This window comes from Poeciliopsis prolifica, unplaced genomic scaffold (assembly GCF_027474105.1).
Source record: "Poeciliopsis prolifica strain line A6 unplaced genomic scaffold, Auburn_PproV2 SCAFFOLD033, whole genome shotgun sequence".
Classification (NCBI taxonomy): Eukaryota; Metazoa; Chordata; class Actinopteri; order Cyprinodontiformes; family Poeciliidae; genus Poeciliopsis; species Poeciliopsis prolifica.
The window spans coordinates 5,401,643-5,427,364 of record NW_026562408.1 but is presented as its reverse complement, the minus strand read 5'-3'; the positions used below and the strand labels follow the sequence as shown (position 1 = coordinate 5,427,364).

General features: G+C 35.2%; 2 protein-coding genes across 2 annotated transcripts in view; both read right to left on the bottom strand.

The window, feature by feature from the left end:
• The window catches only part of fryb (furry homolog b (Drosophila)), a 56,634-nt gene extending 52,825 nt beyond the window's left edge, over window positions 1-3,809 (bottom strand). Inside the window, exon 1 of the mRNA XM_055051700.1 lies at window positions 3,655-3,809. The gene's annotated coding sequence lies outside the window, so the exon portion shown is untranslated. The remainder of the gene's footprint in view (window positions 1-3,654) is intronic.
• Window positions 3,810-5,082: 1,273 nt separating this feature from the next.
• The window catches only part of rxfp2a (relaxin family peptide receptor 2a), an 80,877-nt gene continuing 60,237 nt past the window's right edge, over window positions 5,083-25,722 (bottom strand). The window contains 9 exon segments of the mRNA XM_055051431.1: window positions 5,083-7,554; window positions 7,557-7,637; window positions 9,079-9,297; window positions 10,982-11,150; window positions 15,699-15,794; window positions 16,550-16,695; window positions 21,882-22,111; window positions 22,240-22,311; window positions 22,586-22,657. Coding sequence (XP_054907406.1) covers window positions 7,373-7,554; window positions 7,557-7,637; window positions 9,079-9,297; window positions 10,982-11,150; window positions 15,699-15,794; window positions 16,550-16,695; window positions 21,882-22,111; window positions 22,240-22,311; window positions 22,586-22,657 — 1,267 coding nt within the window. The 3' untranslated portion in view covers window positions 5,083-7,372.

The following is a 25,722-nucleotide window of genomic DNA, read 5'->3' as shown; positions in this document are numbered from 1 at the left end:
TTAAATTGCTCTTTTCCTAACAGATTATCTAATTCAATTATCAATATAAAATTTGACATAAAACGAGTACGTTAATCTTTTTCAATCTGAGTGAAAAGTATGCTTTTTATTTGAGCAATTCACATGTAGAAATTCAAGTTTTCTCAAGTTTTTTCATTTAAGTTTTATTTTTTTTAAAAACAGCATGTTTTCTATACTCATGTTATCTTAATTCATTATTATGTATCCTGTAGATGTAATAAAAAAACAAGTTACATACAGCTCAGTGCTAAAGACTCAGCCTTATTTCTGTTAGTAATTTAAGAGAAAATGTCTGCTTACACAATATAGACTACGGAATTTTAAATTCCGTAGTAGCACAATATTATATGGACTTTAGTTTATACTCCAACAAACCAGTTAGTAAGTCTGATGCACATATAAACACATTACAGTACCTCTATCAGCCTTTTTATGAAGAGATCTGTTATGCAATAATATCTCTGATGTTGCTAATGAGCTGACTAATGCACTATCAACCAACCTCAGAGCAAGTTCAAACTTTACAAGAACAAAAACAACATTCCTCAAACAAAGCTATGTGAAACCTACAAGCAAATGCATGAAACACTGAAGTGAAAATAAATTAATTCCACTCTAAAATCGATACAATCAAGCTAAAACACATCCAGAAGACGTTTGACATTTTATTGAGAGAAAAAGACTATGCTGCTACCCTCTGCTAAGTATAGCAACACCCAAGGGAAAGTCAAACAGGGATGATGATGGTGAGGAATGTGTGTGTGTGTGTGTGTTTGCGGTTTGATGATGGTGCCATAGCCAACGGGAGTGATACTTTCTAATCTGCAGTATATGCCTGTACTTGTGCGTGTATCTGACAAAAACACCAGGTTATGTAATTCTGTGGGAGTGAGGTGCAGAGTGGTATCTATGGAAACAATGGCAGCGAGAAAAGATGGGATAGTTCAGCAGTTGAGGAAGGTACCTGAGCTGATGGAGTGGGAGGTCAGGCATGTTTCATGTACATGAAGTTCATTATCATATTTATGCTGCACTAAACCTCTGAAGTGTGTTTAAGTCATACCTGGGGGGAGGGGAACACACACACACACACAACCAAAAGGACCGTTTCCATCCGTTTATGACGGAACTACGATCAAACATCTTTTAGAGATAAATGCAATTAAAATTGTGCAAAAAAAAAAAAAAAAAAAAAAAAAAACATTCTCATGCCTAGTAAGGTTGTTTTTATCATTTCAGCTGGAAATCCCTTACCTGGCATTTTCATATCTCATGATATAGACTACAGTCAAGAGTTACTCCTTATCTACTCCAACAGGTTTTGAAAAAATGTTTTGCAAAAAAAATTACCACAGAACATTTAGAACTGTGTTTCAAATATTAAGTATTCTCAATGGTTAAAAGATATGAAGTAATGTTACCAAAATACTTAACATTGCCATGCATTTTTACAAACTGAACTTCTTAAACCCATGTAAATAGCTTCTAAAAGAATTGTATCATCGATTCACATGACCAAAAAATAGCTTTAGGGATAAAAAACAGGCATTGTGACAAACTAATCAAAGGACCCTTGTTTATGGTTCATAAAAAGTCTTAAAACTTTTAAAACATTCACATTATCAATTATCTGGATTACAAAAATGCCTAAAGCTATTTTTAAATCAATGGAGAATATATGAGTGGTGTTTTTATTTTTACAGCCATTGAGTTGATTTTTTATTTTGTAACCTTTGTAACCAAATGTCTATCTATCATATTAGATTTTTCAAGTAAGATAAACCAAATAAAGTAATGCAAAGGATTAGAAACAGCATAAATTGCTTTCAAAATATTCTGCAAGTAAAACGTTTCAAGTGTCATTTTTTTAGCTGTCTTTACTGTTGTAAACTTAAATAAAGTTACCATCACCTCTTGCTCGATTACAGATTCCATCTGTGTGTAATTTACTTGAAGTCAGTTTGTCTGTTCTGTGAAGCCATTACTGATTTGTTGGAGAACATTAGAGAACAAACAGCATCATGAAGACCAAGGACCACAGCAGACAGGTCAGGGAGATCATTGTGGAAGAGTTTAAAGCAGTATTGGGTTGTAAGACATTGTCCCAAGCTTTTAACTTCTCACACAGATCTGCTCTGAAAGTAGAAAGAGGACAGCACAACTGCACACATAGCAAATTCTGCATGGGCATCCACTTAAACTGACAGCTGGAATAAGAGCAAAAATAAAAGCAATAGCTAAAAACCCAACTGAGCTGTAGATATCTAAAATCTCTTGACTGGGTTACTATTAGTCATGAACTTAGCAAATCTGACCTTGGAGAGTGGCCTTAAACCCATAGCTATATACATGCCATGTTTTAATGGAGTAAAATATGAAAAAGTTCATATTTGCTATAGACTCTGTCTTTTGACTCAATTTAATATGCAAATATAACATGTAGCCACAAGATACGTGTAAGGCTGCAAAGACTTCAGTTGAAAAATGCAAAGCAAAAATAAAAAAAGTTTTGGTGAATGTTAGAGGCGTTGTGTGTTGACTGCGACACACGTCAAGCAGCGTGGGTTTTGTTGCATTAAGCCTATGGCCAGTTGCAGAACAATGGAGTGAACTAGGGCGGTGCTGCTGACTGGCTGTCTCAAACAGCTGGAGAAATGAGGAGGGGGAGAAAAGAGCCAGTGTAAAGATAAAAAAAAGTCTCCCTGAGGCAAATAGATGTGATTCACATAAACGCTAAGAGCTGAATGTAAATAATTCATGCTCATATACTTACTAACTTTCTCTCCTAAGACATCCAAGATACCTGTTTCCTAAATATAACAGGTATTTACATATGTCATGTTCAAATGCCATACTTTTTCTGTTCTCAGTCTATTTTAACCCATTTTTAAATGTAAAAATAAATAAGAAAAAAAATCCAAAGTACAACCAGCAGTGGTCAGGCTTTAAAACCAAACCTACAAAAAAACAACAACAAATAAACAAAAAATAAAAATAAACACAAACACTGACAAGACAGAAGAACAAAAATATGGATGAATGAATTATACCTCAATATAAGCTGCAATATGAGCAGCTGCTCTTGTTGACCCATACCATTAAGTCTTTTCTAGCTGGGTTTATGTTAAAATTTCAGCTTTTTATACCACAGCATCAGAGACTCAGACATGGCACCAGACAGCCAGATGAACTCTTGAGACCTGCATGTTACGTTCTTCCATTTTCGTCCGAAACACTCTTTATTCATTTTTCATGATTACAATCGCCTTAAATATAGCCAACAACCAACGCTTGTTTTGTGCCATTATGTTATGAATATAAGCAACGGTCGATTTCTGACTGTTATGTGGCTAATTTCTCTTACAAAGCGGCACGGTATTGTCCGTTGTGACGGGGCTGCAAAGCAGGGCGCAATTTTTTTAAACAAGCAGACATTTTTTTTCTCGTTCCTTTAATTGGTATAGACCACTATAACCAGCTAAGCTTATAGCTAACTAGATAGCTACAGCGCTCCGACTGTTAGTCACAGCAGACAGCGTTAGACTAAGACATGTCTTGTGTTGTCTCGGTAGTCAACAGAACACCGAAACATCACCACACACAGCCTTAATTTAGCTTTAGATCGATTTTTACCTTTTCTTCGTCGACGCGGACGCCTACAAGGCCATTTCCTGAGACGAGTTCTTTGTTTATGATGCTCGGTGGCTTGTTTTCATCAATTCGCCTCGTCTCTCTCCTCCAGGAGTCGTGCTGCCCCGGCTGACAGCACCACGGCTTGAGTCGACCAGGTCCCGCCCCTAGCAACCAATCAGATTCCAAGAAGATAGAGACTGAGACGAGATTCGATTCCCATTGGTCAACAGCCATGCCCGTCAAGGTGTCACTAGGGGCGCAGCTCGGTCCAAGGGCAGGACACCTGCTGAGAAAGGATGCGGAGCGCCGCAGGTGCAGCCACATGAAGTGATGAAAGAGCTGTAGGTGATATTTAATGAAGCTCACACAAGCACAGTCCCAAGGATAACTACAATAGTAGCTTCGTCTGAACTTGGCATTTTAAAAATTGAGATAAAGCAAGAAGCCTTGCAAATACTTTTAGGCCTACTTCTAAATGCTGGACCTGTATTATATATCTTCCCTCTACAATCTTTTCTTTTCTGTTGACTGTTTATTTCTTGCTCGACCGGATAATTAATTCCTACCTGTATTCCATGTCAAAATATATACATTTGTTATTATTACTATTTATCTTTTTGTTTAGATATTTATTTATCAGTTATCCATCTCTTTATTTTTATTGTGAGTTTCCTTTTTATTTTAGCTCATGTGTAGGTTTCAGTCCTTTAACGTTCAATCAGTAGAACGAGAGTGTTTCAGGATTAAGCAAAGAGAAGAGAAGGTACATTTATAAACCTGATTCTTCTCCTTAGGATGCACATTTGAATTTGTCTTTATTTTCAGGTCTTAGCTCTTCCTTGTGCATACATACAACACATCCATGTATTTACATGAAGCCACTGATTTTGAAACTTGCTTTCCATTATAGTTTTTTATTAACTTTATTTTTTTTATCTTAATAAATATTCATCTTTTGGTTGTTTTTGTTGATTTCTTTAACCAGAGAAAGGTCTCCTTTTTTGTTATGATCTTGAGTCAGTCTTAACACTATCTTGGTGTTTCTGTTCAGGATATCTGGCAATGGTTGTGCTTCAGCCTGCATTGTTGAATCTGGATTTTATGTTTTTCTTCTAAAAAGAAACACTGAATTTTACACAAAGCCTGAAAAGCTATACTGATTAAGACCACATGTGGTACAAAGAAAAATCTAGCTTTTCTGAAGACAAATGCTGAAATGAAAAGCATAACTTAAGACTGTTTCATATTCAGAGTGGTATTTGTATATGCAGTAGACTCTTTCAAAAGCAGCCTCCTGATTTTCAAGTCACAATCAGCTTTTGAAAAGGTACTATTCATACAGAACAGTAAAATAAGAGAATTATTCTTTTCCAAAACTTTATTCAAAATGTAGGGAAAACAATGACCATAAAATTTAATAACCTGACTCAAAAAACATTTTACATATGGTACATAGCAGACTTTTGTAACAAATTATGATAAAAAATGTACAAATGAACATGACAGCAAGTGACACTTCTTATTTAATCAGATTTACACCTACTGGTTCCACAGCAGATATTTACAAAATATATTTATGCTATAAACAATCCTTTTCATTCACCTGCTTAATTTTCCTTTACTAATGAAACCTCTAATATGCCATTTAAAATTATATTTTACGATTGTCACCATCAGTGCACCTGCTGAAATACATATGAAGAAATTGAAAACAATGAAATTTAAAGCATTTGAAACCATCTAAATAATGCAGTAAGGCCTTCTTATGTCAATAAGTGCAATAAAAAAGACAAAAGAAATAAGGTTGATACAAAAACATTGATCCAGTTCAAGTTGTTCACATATTTGTGCAGATGTGTAAAATTGGTTAAAAACACGGGAAATTTGGCATTAGAATTAAACTGGTGAACAGAAATAAAAGAGTCACGGCTTCTTACAACCCTAAGCAATGTCTAATTCACCTTTTTTCTGTATTTTCATTTTCATTTTTTTCTCAATAATATAATAAAAAAACATAATTTCAGTAATTCAATTCAAAAACAAAACTTAAATCCATCTTCTAAAGAAGGAAACTTATATCTACCATCTAATGAAGGAACTATTTTACTTTTGTAAGTTTGATAATTATAGTTTTCAGTACCTAAAAATAAAAAAATCAATTTCTTAGCCCGCCCCCTAAAAAACAAAAAAAAAAAAAGAACTAATAGTTAAGACCAGTTTAAAAAAATTTTGAAATACAGAGGGTGCATTATGGACTATCGGGAAGACTGCTGACTAGACAGTCATTAAGACCCTCCACAAGGTATACAAACATAAAAATCTAATTGGCAAAACAGCAGGCTGTTTATAGTTCTGCTACCAAAGCACATTAATGGAGATGAACAGAAAAAAGATTAATAAAAACAGTGATAATCTAAACAATAAGAGGTGAAGCCCAATCAAAAACTCATTCAGAAGGTTGGATAGTGAAACTTGAATTAGATAGCCACAACACACTGAATTATCAAGGTAACAGTGTAATTGCCCTGACCCAAACCCCAAAAGGAATCAATGAAAAGAATGCAGATGAGCTGAAGGCAATTAAAACACCATTGGCTTTGTTAACACCTCAATCATGGATGCAGAAATTCGTGCAAAAGGTCCCCCAACTAAGCATAAAGTGCATAAAACATTTAGTAAATTCACATTCTTCGAATTCTTATGACTGCAAACTTTAAAATTTTTGAAGAAACTGCATTTGAGATTTTTCAGTTTTAATCATGAGAGCCATAATCATCAGTTATTAAAATATTTTAAGTTTATTATACAGTTATAGAAACTGTACATAATATACAGTTTGTCTGTAATAAATATATGTGAAGCATGAGTATTAATTTATAAACTGAATTAATCAAACTAACTTATCTGGTATTCTAACTGTTTTATATGCAACTTTCTTTAGTAAAGCCGAAAGCCGTCTAAACCCAACGACAAGAGGAAAAGGAATTACAGAGGAAATGGGTTAAAATAGAAAGGCAAAGTCTCTCAGATTCACAAATGACCCCAAATGTTTTCTGGGGTTTTTTGGCATTTCGTTCATGCATTAACTTTGTGCATGGTAAATGACTACATAATGCAAAAGCTGATTTGTTTGAGTGCAACATCTTAAAAAAGCAAAATTTCTTTTGTTCTTTATCTGTTTGTCCATTTCTGAATCAACTCAGTTTAGCTTCCAGATAATTGTTTAAGAGTTGGTCAGTCTCTTCATGGATAACAGTGTATGTGACTGAGATAAAAGTGATATCTGCTTTTGCACATCTCCCATAAATTCAATCAGATGACACTGAAGTCTCAAAAGGTGTCACGAGTGTTGGATATAATCTACGTGTTAGACCTTTTCATAGAAAATATGGTGGAAGCTGCAGCTTAAACAACACAGAAACTCCTCCAAGATGCAACATTGGTGGTGTAAGCCTTGGCTCCTCATGCCCATGCTAAGGAGGTTCTGAGTAAGACATTTATAACAGTAAGCTGAAGATGCTGCCTTTGTGCACGACAAAAAACACGACATTAAAAAAATGTCAGAGCATGATGAATCAGCACAGTGATTGTAACATTTTTTTCCTCCTGGGAGTGTTAAAAACAGTGCTGCTGTCGTGTAAGAGATTAAAAATGTGGCAATAAAATTGGCCTATGACCCGTAGTTTATAAAAATGGCACAGTTTCAAAAAAAGTCCTCTCAGGCATAGCGAGGATCCGCTTCGACCAGCGACAGCTGCTGGAGGTAGGCAGGCGGCTGGTAGCACTGCGGCCGCGCCGTCTCCACGAAGATGGTGGAGGAAGTTAGGCTTTTGCGGTCTTTCTTCAGGGTGTGTCTTCTCTGCCAGCGACAGAGCAAGAGCTCCACCTGCTCTCTGAAAAGCTGGTTGTCAGAGTGTACAGGATGGGGTTCAAGGCACTGTTGATTGGAAGAATGAAAATGACAACCCAGCTGGAAATCGTGTCTGAAGGAGCAAAAAGAAACAACTATTTTAAGTTTTGGCAGGTATATTTGCATAGCAAGATGCAGAATGAAAATGGTTTTCAAATTCAGGTTAATGTCTGACAACTGCAGAATCTATTTATACCCAAGACCAATAGCAGGATTTTTAAATCTAGTACCACTGTGCTTCTCAAAATTTGACTTTTGTCTAATAATTTGTGCTGGTTTTATTTATTTATTTTATTGACTTTGTGTGATTAATGTGTTGATAAAATTCCTTTTCGATGTTTTTTCTTGATATGCTATGGTACATATGGGCCTATAGTTCCTCATCATTGAGGCATACCAATAATTCTTTTATTAAAGAGATTTGAACACAGCAGTTTTCAATACACATAGAAAATATATACTTTCTGCAATATTTCAGGTATAAAAAGGCTCAAAATGTTTTGAAGGATTATGTAGAAACAATGTGAAGGCAGCAGGTTAAAAGTTTCAGGTTGCAAATAGTTCCTGTCAGACATACAATATCAAAAGGTTTAAAATCTAGATACATTAAGGATCCTTGAGACACAGGAGACACATCCAAGATACTAGAGTTGCGGTCTGGGGGCAACCTTTTGATATTTTATGCATAATAGAACTGTAACATTTCCCCTCCAAGATGACACTGTTGTGTGTGGTTTGAATTTTATGGAATGCTTAAGCTTCTAATAACACAAACAGTTTTAAATTGTAAACTGAAGATGCATGTCCTAGTCAGTATAAATTATAAACTAATTAAGTTTTTCTTAAATCACACTTTGATTGTATTGTTATTTGGCAGCAGATCCAGCAGAAAAAAAGAGGAAAGACCCAACTAACTTTTCACAATGTATGTAAATAGTAAGATAAGGGCACAAATGAGATCTTAATTTACATGAGTGAGGATTTTATCAGCTGACAGACTTAACCAAAATCAAGATTTTATTAAAGTTAAACTCTAACCATTTACAAACTTAAAGAACTAAAATTATAAACTCATTCTTATGATTTACCTCTCAAAATTTCAGTCACATCATAGCTGAAAACTTAAGTTTATGTCAAAAAAGACAGATCTTGACAACATCATCCAGGTTTTCTGTGCCAGGAAATGACAAGCAATGTTCTACTTGATGGATTATTTCATTAAGCTTTATTTCAGACAAAAAAAAAAAAAAATGCTAAATGAAGTTTATACTTGAGCTGTAAGGACTTAACTGGATCCATAACGTTTTCTCAAAAGAAAAACAAACTGAAACTGAAAACTTACCAAATGAACGAAAAGCTCAGTTGGTGAACAAATAACATGAATAAATTCATTTTACTTGTGAGTGAACTTCTTTAAGAGTCATTTCAAAATTCCCAGAAGTCATGGTTTGTACAATTGGTTTGTGATAATTATCATAATGGAATGATTTTGAAGTTTCTGAAAACTTTATCACCTGGTATCTCCACTTCCAGCAGCGAGAGAATCTTCACTAAAAATATGGGAATCCAGCAGAGGGCGTCAGAGAACACTATAAAGAAAAATCTGTTAGCCACTGCCACGTCTCTGTGCAGTCTGCTCCTCAGGTCAGTCGCATTGATTCCAGTTTTGTAGATGGAATAGAACATGCTGGAGTAGGAGAAGACGATCACAAGGAACGCCACCAGATTTAGACCTAAAACAATGAATAGACTGTTCACACATGTATTCAGACAAAGGAAAAGCATACAGAACTCTCAGTTTAGAAAAATAGCAGCAGCTTTTGCAATGACAAGCTTCAAAACCGAAATGACTCGCCTTGCAGATCCATTGGACGTAAGCCTCTTCTCGTGGCAGTACAAGAAGATGAAAATTTCCCTAACTAAGCTTTTTCCCAAACTAAGGTTTCTCAAACTTGCTTGGGTGTGCCGACATAAAATTTAATGGACGCTGCAGCATACATCATACCAAAGTTTCCGTAAAATTATTGCAACACAATATCACCATGGCAAAATATCAGGAAATAATCAATGCCATATACATTTGGGTGAAAATAAATCCAGAAGATAAAATCCTGCAACACAAATGGATAAAATGCTCATGTGCTGCATTTCATGCAAATTTGTTGGAGTTTTTCAACATGTTTCTGTGAGCTTAACAAATATTGAAACTATCCAAATTAAATAATTCAGTAAAACTAATAGAGATTTTTAAATAAGTCAGGGGATCAAGTAAGAGATTATTATTTTGGGGGGTGAGCATAGTAATGAATTACTGTGTTAATTTAATCAAATTTTTACATTTAAAATAAGCCACTGTCAAATAGCTTATGTCAAATACACCAAACAGAAAAGTTTCAGGTGACTAGTGTGAGGAAGATATTTCAGTTGCAGTGCAGGCTTGCACAATGAATCCATTCATACTCCTTAAACTAATTTATATTTTGTCATATTTCATATCACAAACTTCAAGTGTTTCTTTGGGATTTCAAGTGATAGACCAGCACAATGTAAAATGTATTGCAATTGTAATCAAGAAGGAAGGTGATGCATGGTTTTCAAAGATTCACATTCCGATTTAGGACTGGAATTGGACTAGGCCATTCAAAGACATGCAAACATGGTTTGATAAACTTTGCAACCTGACAGTCCTGCAACTTTTAGAAGCATCCTTTCCTTAACAGAACTGAATCAAATGTTACCTCGCTACCAGGACTCTCCATAACTGAATGAGTAATAAAGCAATTCAGTTAAGGTTTTCATCAATATTTTTTCTAATAAACCTTTAAGAGTTTCACAAAAAAACCATTATATTCAAAATTTATTTATACACAGTTAGACTCAATCTAATGATCACTAAGGTACACATTTTATTTAGGGGTATCTAAGAAAAGGGGTACTGATAAAATCTGTACTTTATATAAACTGAAAGGTAAAATGTGGAAAAAAAGAAACATTACCACATAAACTTTAAATATTAGATCATTAAAAGCAAAGCCCCAGTAATTGTAATGTTGGCAAACTTTATGACAAGATACAAAAATAATTCTGTGACGTTCATACTGAAGCCCACAAAGAACACTGAGTACTAGCTGGCAGGCTGACAAGCTATTGTTCATAAATCCCCTATGTTTATTGATGGCAAATGTTTTGTTGGTTTGCCAGAGCTCCATTAAACTCAGAGTAACACCTCAGATTGCTTGTAAATTTTCCATGATAAGTAATTAATCTTTCTTTTGGACTGTGATTAGATATAAATCCTCAAAGAGAAAATTTCTAACTAAATGCATTTTAATTAAATACAAATTGACTTTCTCATAAATGGAGAAAGCAAATATTAATTTTATAGAAAGAAAAATTAAATGTTTTCTTTAAATTTACCTAGAAATATCCCAGTTGAATATCCTTTGCTTGTAGGTTTCTCTTGCCTGTCAGAGTGTAGAGGAAAGCAGACTCCATTGCGTCCATAGTAGTTCCCAAAGACGTCTTCGTTCATCAGCGGCACAGCAGCAATGATGAAGCCCATCAGCCAGATAGACGACAGGATCACCTTCCACGGGAACAACAAATATGCTGTTAAGATTTCAGATGCAACGCGATTCAAAGGTCAAAGTGGAAAATAAATTTGAACATTAGTGACTCAACTCATATTCACATTCATTTAATAAAATTAGCACTCTAAACTTCAGATCTGACTTGTTTCTACCTGTTGAATGACATGTCGAGGTTCTACAGAGGGGGGAAAAAAAACAAAAGAGAAAAATCTTTGTCCTAAAAATGTACATTTCTTCAAGTACCACCTGGATATGTCAGATGACATATCTAAAATATGTCATTCAAAAGCAATGCAATTTGCTTTTGAATGACTGTTGGAGCTGAATCTGTCCCCTTTGACTTGTGTGACATTTTGAGTGTTTAGTTTGCACACAAAAATGAGACAGGTAGAAACATCTGCAAAATTCTGTATTCTTAAAAAACAATGCCTTGCAAGAGATTTGAAGATGCTTTCATTTACTCTATGTACAACCAATTACATTAATTCCTCACTATTTCTGGTATGATTTTATTGGAAGTATTGTCAGCAAACCAAAAACTCACCCACACCTGTAACGTGGAAGGGATCAGACATTTGAACTGAAAAACATGGGCTGTGTATGTATTTAGCTACCTTAACTCCTTTATCTTGAATAAAATGGGTTGAAAGAATAACCAGGGAAAAATCAAACCCTTCTTATAATTGCAGACAAATATTTTAATGTTTCCATTTGCATTATAACAATTTATCCTTAGCGATGAGCCTGGTGCCGTCATCACTTTAATCTTTAACTCGCTCCACAAATTTTCTGCTAGTCTCTGGCTGGGCCACTCCAAAACATTATTGTTACAATATGAAGAAACATTAAAAAATACTGCTACAAACCTGAAAAAAATAAAAATATTTGGGAGTTTAACTATAATAAGGGACATCTCATTGCACATCCTGCTCTTTTTATGTTCTTTTGATGATGTCAGCCTTAGACGACGAGGTTTTCAACTGATCTTGGACCTGACCAGTTGGATTTGATTTCAGCTCAAAGAAAGGCATTTGTTGCTAATCAATGATTGACATGTAGTTTCTTTGTGTTAAATAATTAAAGCAAGGGTAATGAATTCATTTCACAGACCACTGGTGCTTTGCACAGTGTCAGCATTCTGCTCATACAGTTTTCCATCTGTCCTCTTAGACTTTGGAAAACCTTTGCACTGTCTCTGTGCTGCACAGACTCCATGGTCTCTTGAGAAACAGATACAAACGTTTTCAATCAGACAGGGTTTTGGTTGTTGTTTTGTCTTTGTGATCTATATGCACTTTGTGATCTATCTGTCTATTTTTATCTCGAGATAAAATTTACTTATTTACCTTACTGTTCTTCTCGATCTGATACAAAAGCATTTTATTGACAGACATTTGTAGCAATTTTGGGCTACTTTAAAAATCTTTAGTGCTCATAAGTCACTGAGTCTTGTTGGTTACAAAAATCTAATCAGTCTGAATGAACTTAGAAGAGAGGCTAAAAAAAGATTTTATATTATTCAAGAATTAATATTTATTAAAAGAATTAACACATTTAAAGAATATTTATTACTAATCAAGACTTTTCCTCGAGACAGATTTAAAAGACGAATGATCTTTTAATGAAATTTAAAGTGACACCTAAAAGTTTAGAAACTGTTTGACTCTCAGATGTCAAGAGGAAGGTTATTCAGTATGGTTATATGGTCTTATTCACACTTTTATGACCCATTTAATTCTAAGTGGGAGGAATAAAATGGGAAAATGGGAGAAGGAAAAAAACAAGTTCTAAGATTAAGAACCAGCAGTAAATCTGCCAGTATTGACATCAAAATCCATTCAGGACAAGAAGAGAATGCTTATTTGGGTCATTTTTGTTCCTCTAAGAACTGGCAGATTTGCAGTTTCCTTAAAGCTGTCTATTTTTCTTCTGACATTTATCTGGAGAAAGAGGACAGCACTGCTCCTGTCAGCCATGAAGGTCACTTTAAGATAGTGTAGTGGTAGTAATCTCTGTTGCTCCAGGGTTTGGATCTCTGAAGGTTCTTTCCTGGGTAGTTAAGCAAATGCATACTCAAAAAGATACCACCTCACACAGTTTTTGAGCATGCCCACCAAGGTTTTCATAATCTGGGTTGCTTAAAAGGAGTTATTTCGTTTTAAATGTTAATTTAGAAATGATAACTTTAAAGTGGTTGTGCTTCAGTTGGAGGATAATTCACATACGTTCATCAGAGTGTTTTTTGAGGTGAAATTTGCTGCTGATCACTCCAGTTTGTGACCAACTCTGTGACTACAGTACAAGACCATATAATGCGCTGCTGTTAACAAAGTTACCCCGAGTGGAAGAGAAGTTTTTAGGCCAACATAGGTAATGTGATTAGTCTGCATTATGTACTATCAACATGTTAAACTTTTTAGATTAATCACATGCGCTTCATAGATGCGTATAGTATTATTGTGAAGCTATCTAGGTAAAAATACTCAATTAGGTTTTGATCAGGTGCATCAGGGTAAGAAGTGGCCACATGACTATTAGTCACATCTGGTGAAATAACATTTGGTACTCAAAGAATGAAGTCATCTGACTATTTAAGGTCACTGAGTGAGCAACTATTTCTATCAGTGAATTTGTTCCTCTCTTTTGACAGGTAATTCCAGGAAAAGAAAGCCAGTGTTCATCTAATTCAAATTATACAAGAGTATTTCAAGGAGCATGAGACATTGCTTTTATTCATGGATTGGCCAGCCAAGGCCAGAATCCAGAATTTAACCTCGCCTCTTTGAGATGTGCTAGAGAAATTCTGGCAGCAATTCGACTCAAAATATTAGAGTATGTGAAGAGTCTTTGGACAGGGAAGTGGATGTCCAACTGAATGAAACTTAAAAAAATAGTGACATTGACATGGAGACCTTATAGCTCCATGTCAATAGACATAAATATAGAAAGATTTTATGTTTTTCTTTGCTCTAAAGCAACAACTGTAAATTTTTAATGGGGCAATATTGTGTGTTTTCCAAGCAAACAATGCCATTTTATACCACAATCAAGTAACTGTTGCCCTCAGTGGTAATAAACATACCGTATCAAACACAACTTAAAAAAGTTAATTGACTTTGCAATTTAACTCCTTGAAATTAAGCCTCTGTCTCTTTAAGAAACTCATCACGTCTCCGACACTCTGCCACGTCATCACAGCAATGCTTCTCCATTAAGCCAGTTACAACAATTTTACTGGTGTTGTAATGAGAAGTAGAACTCAGCATGTGCAGTTCCACTTTTTGTATGTTAATTGTTGCTATTGCTAGTCTGTAGGAGCTGAGTGAGGGAGTCGTGGGTGAGGAATGCTTTGTGAGGCGGAAACTCAGTTTGGAGACTGAAGTTCTGAGTAGGAGCTGCATGGAAAAGGCGTTTTGCACATCTGAATGGTTACCATTGAAGATTGAAGAATTTCTCAAATATGTAAGAATGAATCTATGTAACACTACAAGTATGTTTTTTGATGAGGGAACAACATTATAAAATGATGTAAAGCTCACAAAAGTTTATTTCACATAATAGTCCCCATTAAAACTATTCATGCTGTTTGAGAGGAACAGGTCTGTATTTCTGGGTTTTATACAGCTGCAAATTTATATTACACTTATTAACTCGGGTAAAATAAGAGCAGAATTGTAAACAGATTGATGACAGATTGTTAAAAACCTTTTATGGGATTCGCTGTCAGCAATAAAACAGCTGTAGGCTTGGAAATCTAATTAAGTCTGCATATCTTTTAACAGGACCTCAGTGTCTCTTGTTACTTTCTGAACAAAGACAAGCAGCTGGAAACTATCTGTCTTTAAAACAGATGTCCTTTTCTTCTTCTCACTGCTGACACCTCAGCTAATGTGCTTTCTCCTAACCCAGGGGTGTCAAACTCCAGTCCTCAAGGGCTGTTGTCCTGTAGACTTTAGATGTGAGACAGCTACAAAACACTGGAATGAAATGAATAAATTACCTCCTTCTTCTGTAGATCAGATCTCCAGAGCCTTTCTAATGACTTAATTATTCTATTCAGGTGTGGTGCAGCAGAGGCACATCTTAAAGTTGCAGGGCAGTGGCTCTCCAGGACTGGAGTTTGACATCTGTGTAACCGGTCTCAGAGGACATAACAATATTCTGTTTTGTGTATTTGAAAAAAAAAAAAAGTCTTGTTTTATTGTAATTTATGTTTGCAGTTTTCACACTGTCTGTGTTTTTGTAATGTTCTCTCCAAATGACTCAGATACAAGCTGTTTGTGCAGTCAGTGCTGCCAAAAAATGTTGCTTGCGTGAACCAACTCATCTATGTGCGGATTTACTGCCATAATAAACATGTCCACATTATTTTACGCAGGATATCCAAATGGATGAGTGACTACACTACAGTGCACTGCACTGCGCAGCACTGGATTTTACGCAACAAGGCAGCTGAATTTGAATTATAGAGAATCAGTGCTGGATAAGCATAAAAACACACAAAAACATTCAAATTCGGATCAGAGAGAGATTAGATATCTCACCCCAGTCTGAAGTTTTCCTGGGCGCAAATTGCTGAAAGGGAACACAATAACCAGGAACTTCTCCAGAGTCAAGTACGTCAGGAGGAGAACAGATACCTGGGAGAAAATAATAACTATGAAAAATAGGAATAGTAAAAGTGAACATTTAGATCATAAATGCTTCCAATATTGCAAGGTCATTTTTTATGAACATTTTTCTATATGTGATAGCATATAAAACTTACTTTTATTTTCACTGCACACTGGTTAATTACTCATTTTAATGGATATCAGTGTGTGCAGCTGCCATGACCATGAGTGGATTGTCCATGCAGGTATACTTTACACACACATGTTGGGTTGCTTTTGGATTTTAATCACAAATTCTAACCATTCTTTTCACACAGGTTTTTAAAAGCAACAATTAGATGTGATATTATTAATTGGTTGCTTCCTAAATTTAGAATTATTAACCTTGTTTCCATGTGGACAGTCACAATGTAGTTCCAGTATTTTCAATTTTATGATTGGCTAGAGTCCGTTTCCTAAGTTATTCAGGAACATTGAATCAAGTTTCTTCTTATCTTATGGTGGCAATTTGGGTGACATAGCTGAAACTGAAAACTTGTTCCACAGAAGCAAATAAAATAAGATCTACTAATTTTTGTGAAAAAAAGTGGTCCAGTACCCAACAGAGCAATGCCTAACCTAACCAATACAGCAGTTCCCCTGCATCTTCCCCAGGAACATTTAGAGCATCTAAATATGATTTTTCTACTGTGTCTGGATTTGAGAATATCCACAAAATATTCAAACTCAAACAGCCATTTTTATATATCACATAAGTTGTTGATTAAAGTGTGTTGCAGCACCTCTGAGGAGAGCATGGCTAGAAAGCCAATGGTGCGACACTCCACACTCTCCATCCACAGCAGGGCGTTTCGATTGTACTGTCCCCGGAATTTCACATCAAACACTCCAACAAAAAACAAGTACACCCCCATCAGGCAGTCTGCACCTAGATGATAGGACACACACATATTTTCAATGCAACACCCCAGTGTGGGTTTATGTCTATCTGCCAACTGTTGGTTGCTCCCAACAGAACAAAAAAAGCATCTCATTAAAATTCAGAAACCTAATATTACTACCATTTGAGAGCAGTCAAGAGTAACAACCTGTCAGGGGAAATCTGCATTACTTCAAACATGCAGATGAAACAAGATATTTACATACATTATAAAAAGTTGCATAACAGTTTTTTTCTCTCTATTTAACATTAAATCAGAGTAAACTTTCATGTTTTATGTGAGGTTGGATTACAAAGCTATTTCCATTTGCAAAAACCCAGGATAGCATTATAATAATCCTATAATATAATTACTACACCTTTAATAAATCTAGAAAATTCCAGTTCATGATGTCAAGGCACTGAAAGCCGAGAAAAGAATCACAGACCTCTCTACAATTTTGGTTCATCAATAATCTTTTGCTCAATTATGTGCAAGTTAAAGCGATTTGAGAAGGAGATGGGTTCTTTGTTCAAGGGTTGAAAGTATTTCGGTTCTAAATCGTTCACATGAACCTTAGCATACAGCTAAAGAGGTTTTATTTTCCCTGGCTTTCAACACCAGTTAAAAAAGAAAAAAAAAAGTATTTAATTGGTAAAAGTCTTTGAGAAACTGAAATCAAGATTAAATAAAGTATGACTTGTTTTTATTCCTGTTATTATTTTATTGCCAATTTTATCATGGTTCATGTAAAATTTTTATTTCTTATTTTATGACATATGTATGACATATATATGTCATATGTAAAATCTACATATTACATATGTAGATTGTATGACATATTGTAACTATTGCTAACCATTCTGGGCAGATAAGGTTGTTTTAAATGTGCTATAATGATAAGAATAAACATTCTCATCATTATTCACAGTGAAATTGTCTGAAAAGCCAGTGAAGCAACATAAAATAAATCCTCTCAGGGACAAAGACCTTGATTTTTGGTGGCATGTCTCGTGGTCCGATGAAACAAAAAGTAAAGTGTTTGGACACAATGAACACTGTTATATTCAGAGAAAAACGAGGAAGGCTTGCATGCTTAAGGACACAGATGGCTGGAGCACCATGGTGTGTGGGTGTTTTGCTGCAGATGGGAGTGATACACTTCACAAAAGGACAAGAAATGTCAAAAAAATAAAGAACTATCTCAAAACATTAGCTAAGAAGTTAAATCTCAGTCAGAAATGTCACTGATTTCAAGTAAGCACACTGCTAAATTATTTACAAAGTCAAATCAGTGCTTGAAGTTGACATTAAAAAGTCCGTATTTCTGTTCCATAGACAATTGGTGGGCAAAGCTAAAAAAGTGTGTGTGATCAGGATACACACCCTAGTTCTGTCCAAAGGAAAGGACAAAAAAAAAAATTAATTATTGTGGGAAACTTGGGGGAGAACAGGTAAGATTATTGATGCTAGTCATGTAGTTTTAAAGGCAGTTCTTCCAAAATATGATAAACATCTGATATCAAAACAAATAAAAATTACATTTCTAAAAATAAATAAACAAATAGAATTCTTTTTTGGTAAACATAAGTGAGCTAAGTCAGAAATTATTTACTATAATTCTTTATCAATCAAAAGTTACATGGTTTGGCTTCAGCTGTGCTTATGCACAAAAGTAAATTGGTGTACAAGAAGCAGCAGGTAAAGCTGAGATTTATGAGCAAATACTTGAGGAATTAATGGGGGAAACGACAAGCAAAATGCACAGACTCTGTGAGTGAAAGGTAAGGTTATGCAACAAAACTTGGAACATGAAAACAAAAGAGTAATGCTGAAAGACTTTAAAGGCAGTCAGAAGAATTTTAATGGACTATGTTAAAAAAAGAAAAACTCCCTACACACATTCCCACACAGTTAATAATCTCCCATCTTAGAAGCACCTGTCACTTTAAAAGGCAGACTCCCACTGATGTGTTTAATCATTTGTTAGAAGGCGACTTTCTTCAGTGGTGAGATGGATTATGATAATGCAGCTGAAATGTTTAAGCCATGCTGTCTACATAATCCTAAAGTAAGTAGTGACAATGAAAATCAAACATTTGAATGTCTTGGTGTAAAAATATCGGATGGCATAAATATCTGGCACTGGTGTTCAAATAAGTACAATTTATGTATTTATTTTATTTTGTTTTAATATGTTATCCACACACACAAAAAAAAACAGCTGAATTTTTTTATTCACAGAAAAATATGCATAAAAAGTCTAAAATAACTGAACTAATCAAGGTTGAGAGATAACAGACTCCTTGTGGCTCTGTTAACCAAGAAATAAGCACTTAAATGCATTTTTTAGTCAGTTTGTTTTTGTTTCCTTTTGCCTGAGACCCCTAAATAAAACCTTTTTGCACTCAGTTGTCTTGAAAGTTGCCTAATGAACAAATGATCTGCTTGTTCTGCAAATGCCTCAGAGGTTTGTAAGAGTACATTAGAGAATAAAGTGCAGGATAAAAATGAATGAAGGCAGCAGACAGGTCAGAGATAAAGTTGCAGTGATGCTTAATGAAACGCTAGGTTCTAACTATCATCACAAAAACTGAACATGGCAAAGAAAACACTTTTTGATCCACTCTAACATCTAGTCCAAAACGTTGCTGTTCACCAAAACTGAGTGGCTTGATGAGAAGAGCATTAATAAACAAAAGCTAGTGGTAGATCCATAACCCAAAGACTTCCAGCTTCAACTGTATCAAAAAGTGTTTCGACACATTTTTTTTGTGTTAAGATTCTTTTAATTTACAAAAACTTTTTTAAATTATGTATCACCATCATTTCACTTCACAATTATGACATTTCCAATGTCCTCTAAGACCGCAGTGACATTTTATAAAATGTTGCCTTTCTTAGTCATGATTCAGTCATGGTTTTATAATTAGGATCTTCCTATAAAAACAAAACATTTACTCATGAAATATCCCCATAGTTAAAGGATCCTTTTTTCCTCAAGCGTCTTTACAGACAGGATCTCATTTCGACACAACTTCTTAACAATAAAAGCAAACATATGAATAACAAAACAATAAAACTTGAGCTCCTTCAAAGAACTGAGAAATGAATTAAATAAGCTAATTGACATCATCACAATAAACATTCATAGGGTTGTCATGGCTTTTTCAATAATTACAGATTGTTTAGTCTTATCCACATCCTCCAGAGAATTGTAATGTCGCTTATAAATTTGATTTATTGCCATTATAAAATATCTACATAAAAAAACCAACAAAGATTTAAAAAAGCAACAAGGGAGAACTTCTGCCTGAATTGCTACCACAACTGCAAGTAAAGATACTTTTACTACTTATAATAGATGTTGCAGTTACTCAAATTAATTTATGCACAATATTTTATACATGTGATCAGTACCTGTCACACATTTCAAACAGCTCATACTCTCCTCCTCACCTCACAAACTGCCAATAGCTAAATTAGTTTGAAAATGTCACTTGAATCTGTAAAAGCATGTAACTGAAAAAAACATATGCTCTTTCTGACACTCTGACTTCACAAAGTCATCAGTACTTTGCTCCTCTATTAACCCATTAACAACCTTTTTACCAGCACTTCACAGAGAAGTTCCTGGTATAACGAGCTCAGTTTCACCACCAACTTCATAAGTCGTTGCACCAAGAAGGACTGATTCTGAATCATCAAGGTGAGCAGCCGACTTGCCTCAAATAAGTTCCCAGCATGTCCACCAGTGCAGAGCTTGCTCACACTGGCAGCATGGTGGGAGAATATCTGCATGTAAAAAAAGAGGAAGAGTTTTGTGGGACAGCATTTTGAGGAGACAGTAAAATGATGTCTCCAACATGATTCAATCATGGTTTTACAATTAGGAGCTTCCTAATTGACAGAAAGAAAACTCTGTCAATTTTCTTTGGCATAAAATTTGAGTCCTTCTGTCAAAGAAAGACTCAAATTTTGGAGGAAGTGCAAGGATGGACTCAATGCTGCACAATGAGTATTATTTTCTCTGATCACTCCTTCTTCAGATCTTTTGGAACATCTTAAAAAGCTTTTGTCCATAGAAGAAAATATATTGTTATCATGAATTAGATGTTGTGGGAACAGTTAACCATTCTGAGACGAACTACATGTGGAGTTGCTTATGAGAGTCAAGAACACAGCCAAGAAATGTAAAATTAGGATCAATAGATATGAAGGCAACTTTTTCCAAAGATTTGAGAAATAATCCAGCACATTTTCCAAAAATACCAGCAAAAGAACATAGCAATGAAAGCTTGGATCAGCAGCCACAAAAATCCCAAGACAACAATCCTGTTGACAACCAGTGATCAATTCTTCAATCGGACAACGACATGGCAACAAACTGCAAACAATAAAACAAAAATGGTTCGCCATCAATCAGTATTTGGTCCACAGGTTGAAATTTGCCGAGCAGAAATATGAATTAACAGAAATATACTAAATATTCAGTCATCAAATATAAGTCAAATCTAAAATAGTTTGTAACTTTCTGCACAAAAATTTCACATATTTTCTGCATGTTCGACATCAGATATTGAATGATTAAGAATATGAAGTGTTAAAGTCCCAAACATTTTAATGCTGCAATGTAAGACACATTGAATTTCCCCACAAATTACAGGTTGCACATTGTGTTGATGTGAAACTCAAGAAATTACACTTGATGCCCATGTAAGAGCAGAGATGAAATGAAATATTTTGCTCTATGTGTAATGAACCTATATGTGTCTATATTTGATGCTCCTGTAAAACCTAATACAATAGTAAATTGAATTTCTACATTGCTTCTTGCTCATATCAATCACTCAAAGTACTTTCCAATCGATTCTCATTCAGAATTGCTCTGACAAATGCTTACAGATTAATACATCAATATGAAGATTGTTGAATCTGGACATGAACTCAAAAACAGTGGAGAAACAAACAACTACACATCCTACTGTGACACACATAAAACACACACAACAGAAACTTTATGTCTTTTCCTTTAGTTTTGCGGCATGCTTTTTTCAAATTATTGCACAGAAATATGAAACATTCTGAAAAACAAAATGACCTTAAGTCACAACGGTGTAATTTATGGAAGAAATTGGTATAGATTTAAATCTCTTTCTTCTTAAACACAGTGTCATTATGTGCAGATACTTACAGCAGAGGACTTTGATGCAGGCAGCATGTAGATTGTTTTCTGCACGGATCAGTGACCTCATACCGATGACTAAGAGATTCCCAAAGCAGGTAATGAAAGCCATGACCCAAACAGACACCCGCAGCACCATGTTTGCCAGCAGGTCCTCAAATGACGAGATGCCATCTGTGTTGGGCTTGCAGGATCTCACATGAGGAGCATAGGAGCAGTACTGGAATTTCTTAAAGTAGCTGAGATGGACAAAAACAAATGTAAGTGATGACAGCGGGAAAAAAAACAAGGAGACAATGACTGCTCATAAAAAATGTAATGTGGTGCTACTTATTCAGTGGTGGCGTTTCATCAAGATCTTACTTACATGTGTGAAAGGTTCTTCATGGGAAGAAACATTTTAGTCTGAATATCTGGTATCTCGATACCTTCCAGAGCCCTGAATAAAAACAGAGAATGTTGCCTTTGGTCAGAGAGCAGGAGGCATGTGGGTGGGGCAAGTGTACACCGCAAAAAAGTCACATCAAAATAATTGTTTTACAATGTGATAAACAATATATATGTTTAATTCTTTAAATAGTTGGTTGAATGTTGAAACAAAGGTTTTAAATTTAATCAACAACAGAATATTAGCTTTGAAAGTATGTTGGTAGGCAATTCTGTTTTCAAAGAGACTATTGAAATTCAGATGTGACAGTTTGTTTTGTACTTACAGAGACTGAAGCTGAGTCAGGTGGTTGAAGTGACTCGGATGAATGCGGAGAAGGGGATTGTAGGATATATTTCTACAGAAAGAAACACTTCAGGATTACTTGCAAACTCAGTGTGGGATCTCTTGAAAATCAGTAAATATTTTGCTAACAGAAAATCTCCAGCTGTTTTCTGTTCATGTCTGCCTCAAAATATTTAACAGGCACCAAAATTCCAAGATTTCCTCTGGGAATCTTGGAATTGTTGTGGGCTTACAATAACTAAAATAACTAAAATCTTTCAAAAATTTGTGGTTTTTAGTTCTATTGTTTTGTTATCTTGTCACCATCTTTAGCTATAAGACTTTTGTTTCTGCAAAAGTATTTATTCCCCAGAATTTTTGAGGACTCAGTTATTTGTTTGCAATAGGAACTTGTGTTCTAAGAGTCTCCCACCTTCTGCACAGAGATAATATTTCTATGGTGATAAATCACTAGAAATCTTCACATCATGAATTCAGGTGGAGACTTTGCTATTATTACATTTGTTTTGGATAATCATTGACCCAAGCAGAGAAGCAATGTGTGTATCTCTGCTCTGCTGCAGTTTGCTGCAAACACCTCTCTCAGCAGCGCCTCCAGGACGACCTCAAATAAAACAAAAGCTGTTTTATCACACCAGTCTATTTAAGTATGAAAACTATTAAAACTTGGGTAATTTCATAAACCGAAGAAACCCCAGGTGTTTGAAGAGCGTGAATAGTGGATATGTCTGGGGAAAAGTGGATGTTTGGTCACTGGTTAATATTGGTCAGTGGTCTGACAAACTTTTCCCATTCAGCAGAAAATTTTGGTCATCTGACATTGCAGTGTGGTTGGAAACAGACAACAGCACAACTGTCAGCACTGGATCGGATTCAAAGCAGAAACCACACTTCTGGTCCATTAATTAATTCTTTGCCTTGTAGACAGAACAAGCCACAAAACCACTTAACAGACTGCATAACAATGTTTGGCCTATAAACTTTTTGTGTAGCTGATCCCCAACATGACCAAGCATGACTGCGATAAACCTTAAATAAAAAACATGTATTTCTGACAAGCTGTACGACGGGTTTCCAAGGCAGGCATTGAGACCTGATAACATGCAATGTGTAGCTGTATCCCTGCTTGCCGTCCAGCTCTGCAGAGACATTCATTTGATACAGTTGTGCTGGAAAAGGGACACATTAAAAAGTTGCAGGATAATCACCCTAGAAGGGTCTGAAGTTGGGCAATTGACAATTTATACTTCAGTGACATTTTTTAATGAAATTGACAAGACCAGTAATAGGTCAATAATAGTAATAGAGGCAGGTTGAATAGGACTGAGTTTGCTTTATTATTTCAGGAGCATCATATTTCTCCTGATTTTTCTAATTAAACTGGATAATCCTGGTGGTTAAGTTGCTCCACATGCATAACTGAAGTAAGAAATGAATTGTGGCCAACATCTTGAATCTGAACAGGTAACGTAACATAATGTTTTTCTATTTGGAGCTCGTCATTATAGAAGTTGCCTGTGAAGTTGGAGTCACATTGAAAACATTTTACTGGTAGTTTTTAGAACTTTTAAATGAGGGAACAGCCTTTATTCCTGACTTCATTAATCTTTCATCTGCTGTCACAATTATTCTTATCTTGGTATATGCGTTGGCATTTCAAATAATTCATTTTAGGAGCTTCTAAACAGGAAGAGTAAAGCTATTTTTGTAATCCTTTCACTATTCAAAGTATGTGTGTTGCTTTTAAATACACACTGGATGCAAGTTGGAAAGAAAGAAATAATTTATGGTATGCAAATGTTCCAGCACAGGGTTTATTGGTTTAGCTGTATCTTCACTGTCTTGTTTTATTACTTTCTTTTCATATTAATAATCTCCTGAAGACCTAGTGATGAAAATTTGAAACTCTATCCAGAATATGAGTGCCCCAAAGTGGTAAAATAATAATTTAATGATAAATGTAATTATTTTAACTGTATGAAGCACTTTGGGCAAACTTCGTTGTTTTTATCTAGTGCTATATAAATCGAGAGACTATTTGATTTGCTCTCTGTATTCACAAAGTAGAAAAAGTCTAGAGCAGAAGTCAGATGTGACTAAATAAAGGATAAAGGAAAGCAGTGACTCAGCCAATCAAAATACATGCTGGACATGCAGCTGAGGTCATTTGTCTGCAGCCAATGTCTGGAGACTTTTGGCTTTTGATTTACTTCAAAATAGCATTCACTTCCACAACATTTTTATTATCTCAGTTTCTCTCTAAATAATAATTTTAAAAATATAGAGAAATACAGAATAGTTTTGATTCTTTTAATTTTCTTTGCCAGCAGTTTATATTAAAGACATGTAAGAAATGTTTTTCTCAAACTGAAGTTTTCCAGGACCACTGATGCTCATTTTGCTCCTTTCTTCAGGTTTTTCACGCTGTAGGGTGAAATCTTTTGCATGATGGCTTAAGCTTTGGATACACTAGTATAGAGATTACAAGAAGGCTTGCAGTTCACACCAACAATCCTGGTCTTTCATAACTGAAAGACCAGGATCAAATGCTTAACTGCAGCTGCTGAGGGACCACATACTACAGGATTTATCAAACCAGCTATGTAAAGCCAGCTGAGTGCAGCAAACTCTAGTGGAACCTCCTGGAACAATTTGAAAGAACAAACATACCAGCAGGTGGCAGTAATAGAAGATACTCCTTTTCCCCTCCTTCCTACAATCAAGGAGATGCAATCTAAAATGCTTACTAACACTTCTCCCACAAGTCAATGTGTTTCAGGACGGGTAAAAATGTCAGTTCTACCCCAGCAGGTAACACTTTAATGTTTGGATGGGAGTGTGTGCAAAAAAGCCCTGTTGCGAAACTTTTATGTTATGAAAAACCACTTAATTCAAATTGGTTTCTTTAAAATTAGACCACAACCAAACCACTGTCAAGGAGAATTTATTTCCTTTATGTTTTATTTATGACTGGAAATGTTTGGTTTGTTTTACTAATGTACTCTTTGTTCTCGGGGTTTTTTATTTACTTTTTTTATTACCCTGTAGACTGCTGCATCTGATGGTGCAATGCACCGTTTTTAAATATGCCCACTATTGCTTTGCATTAACAATAAT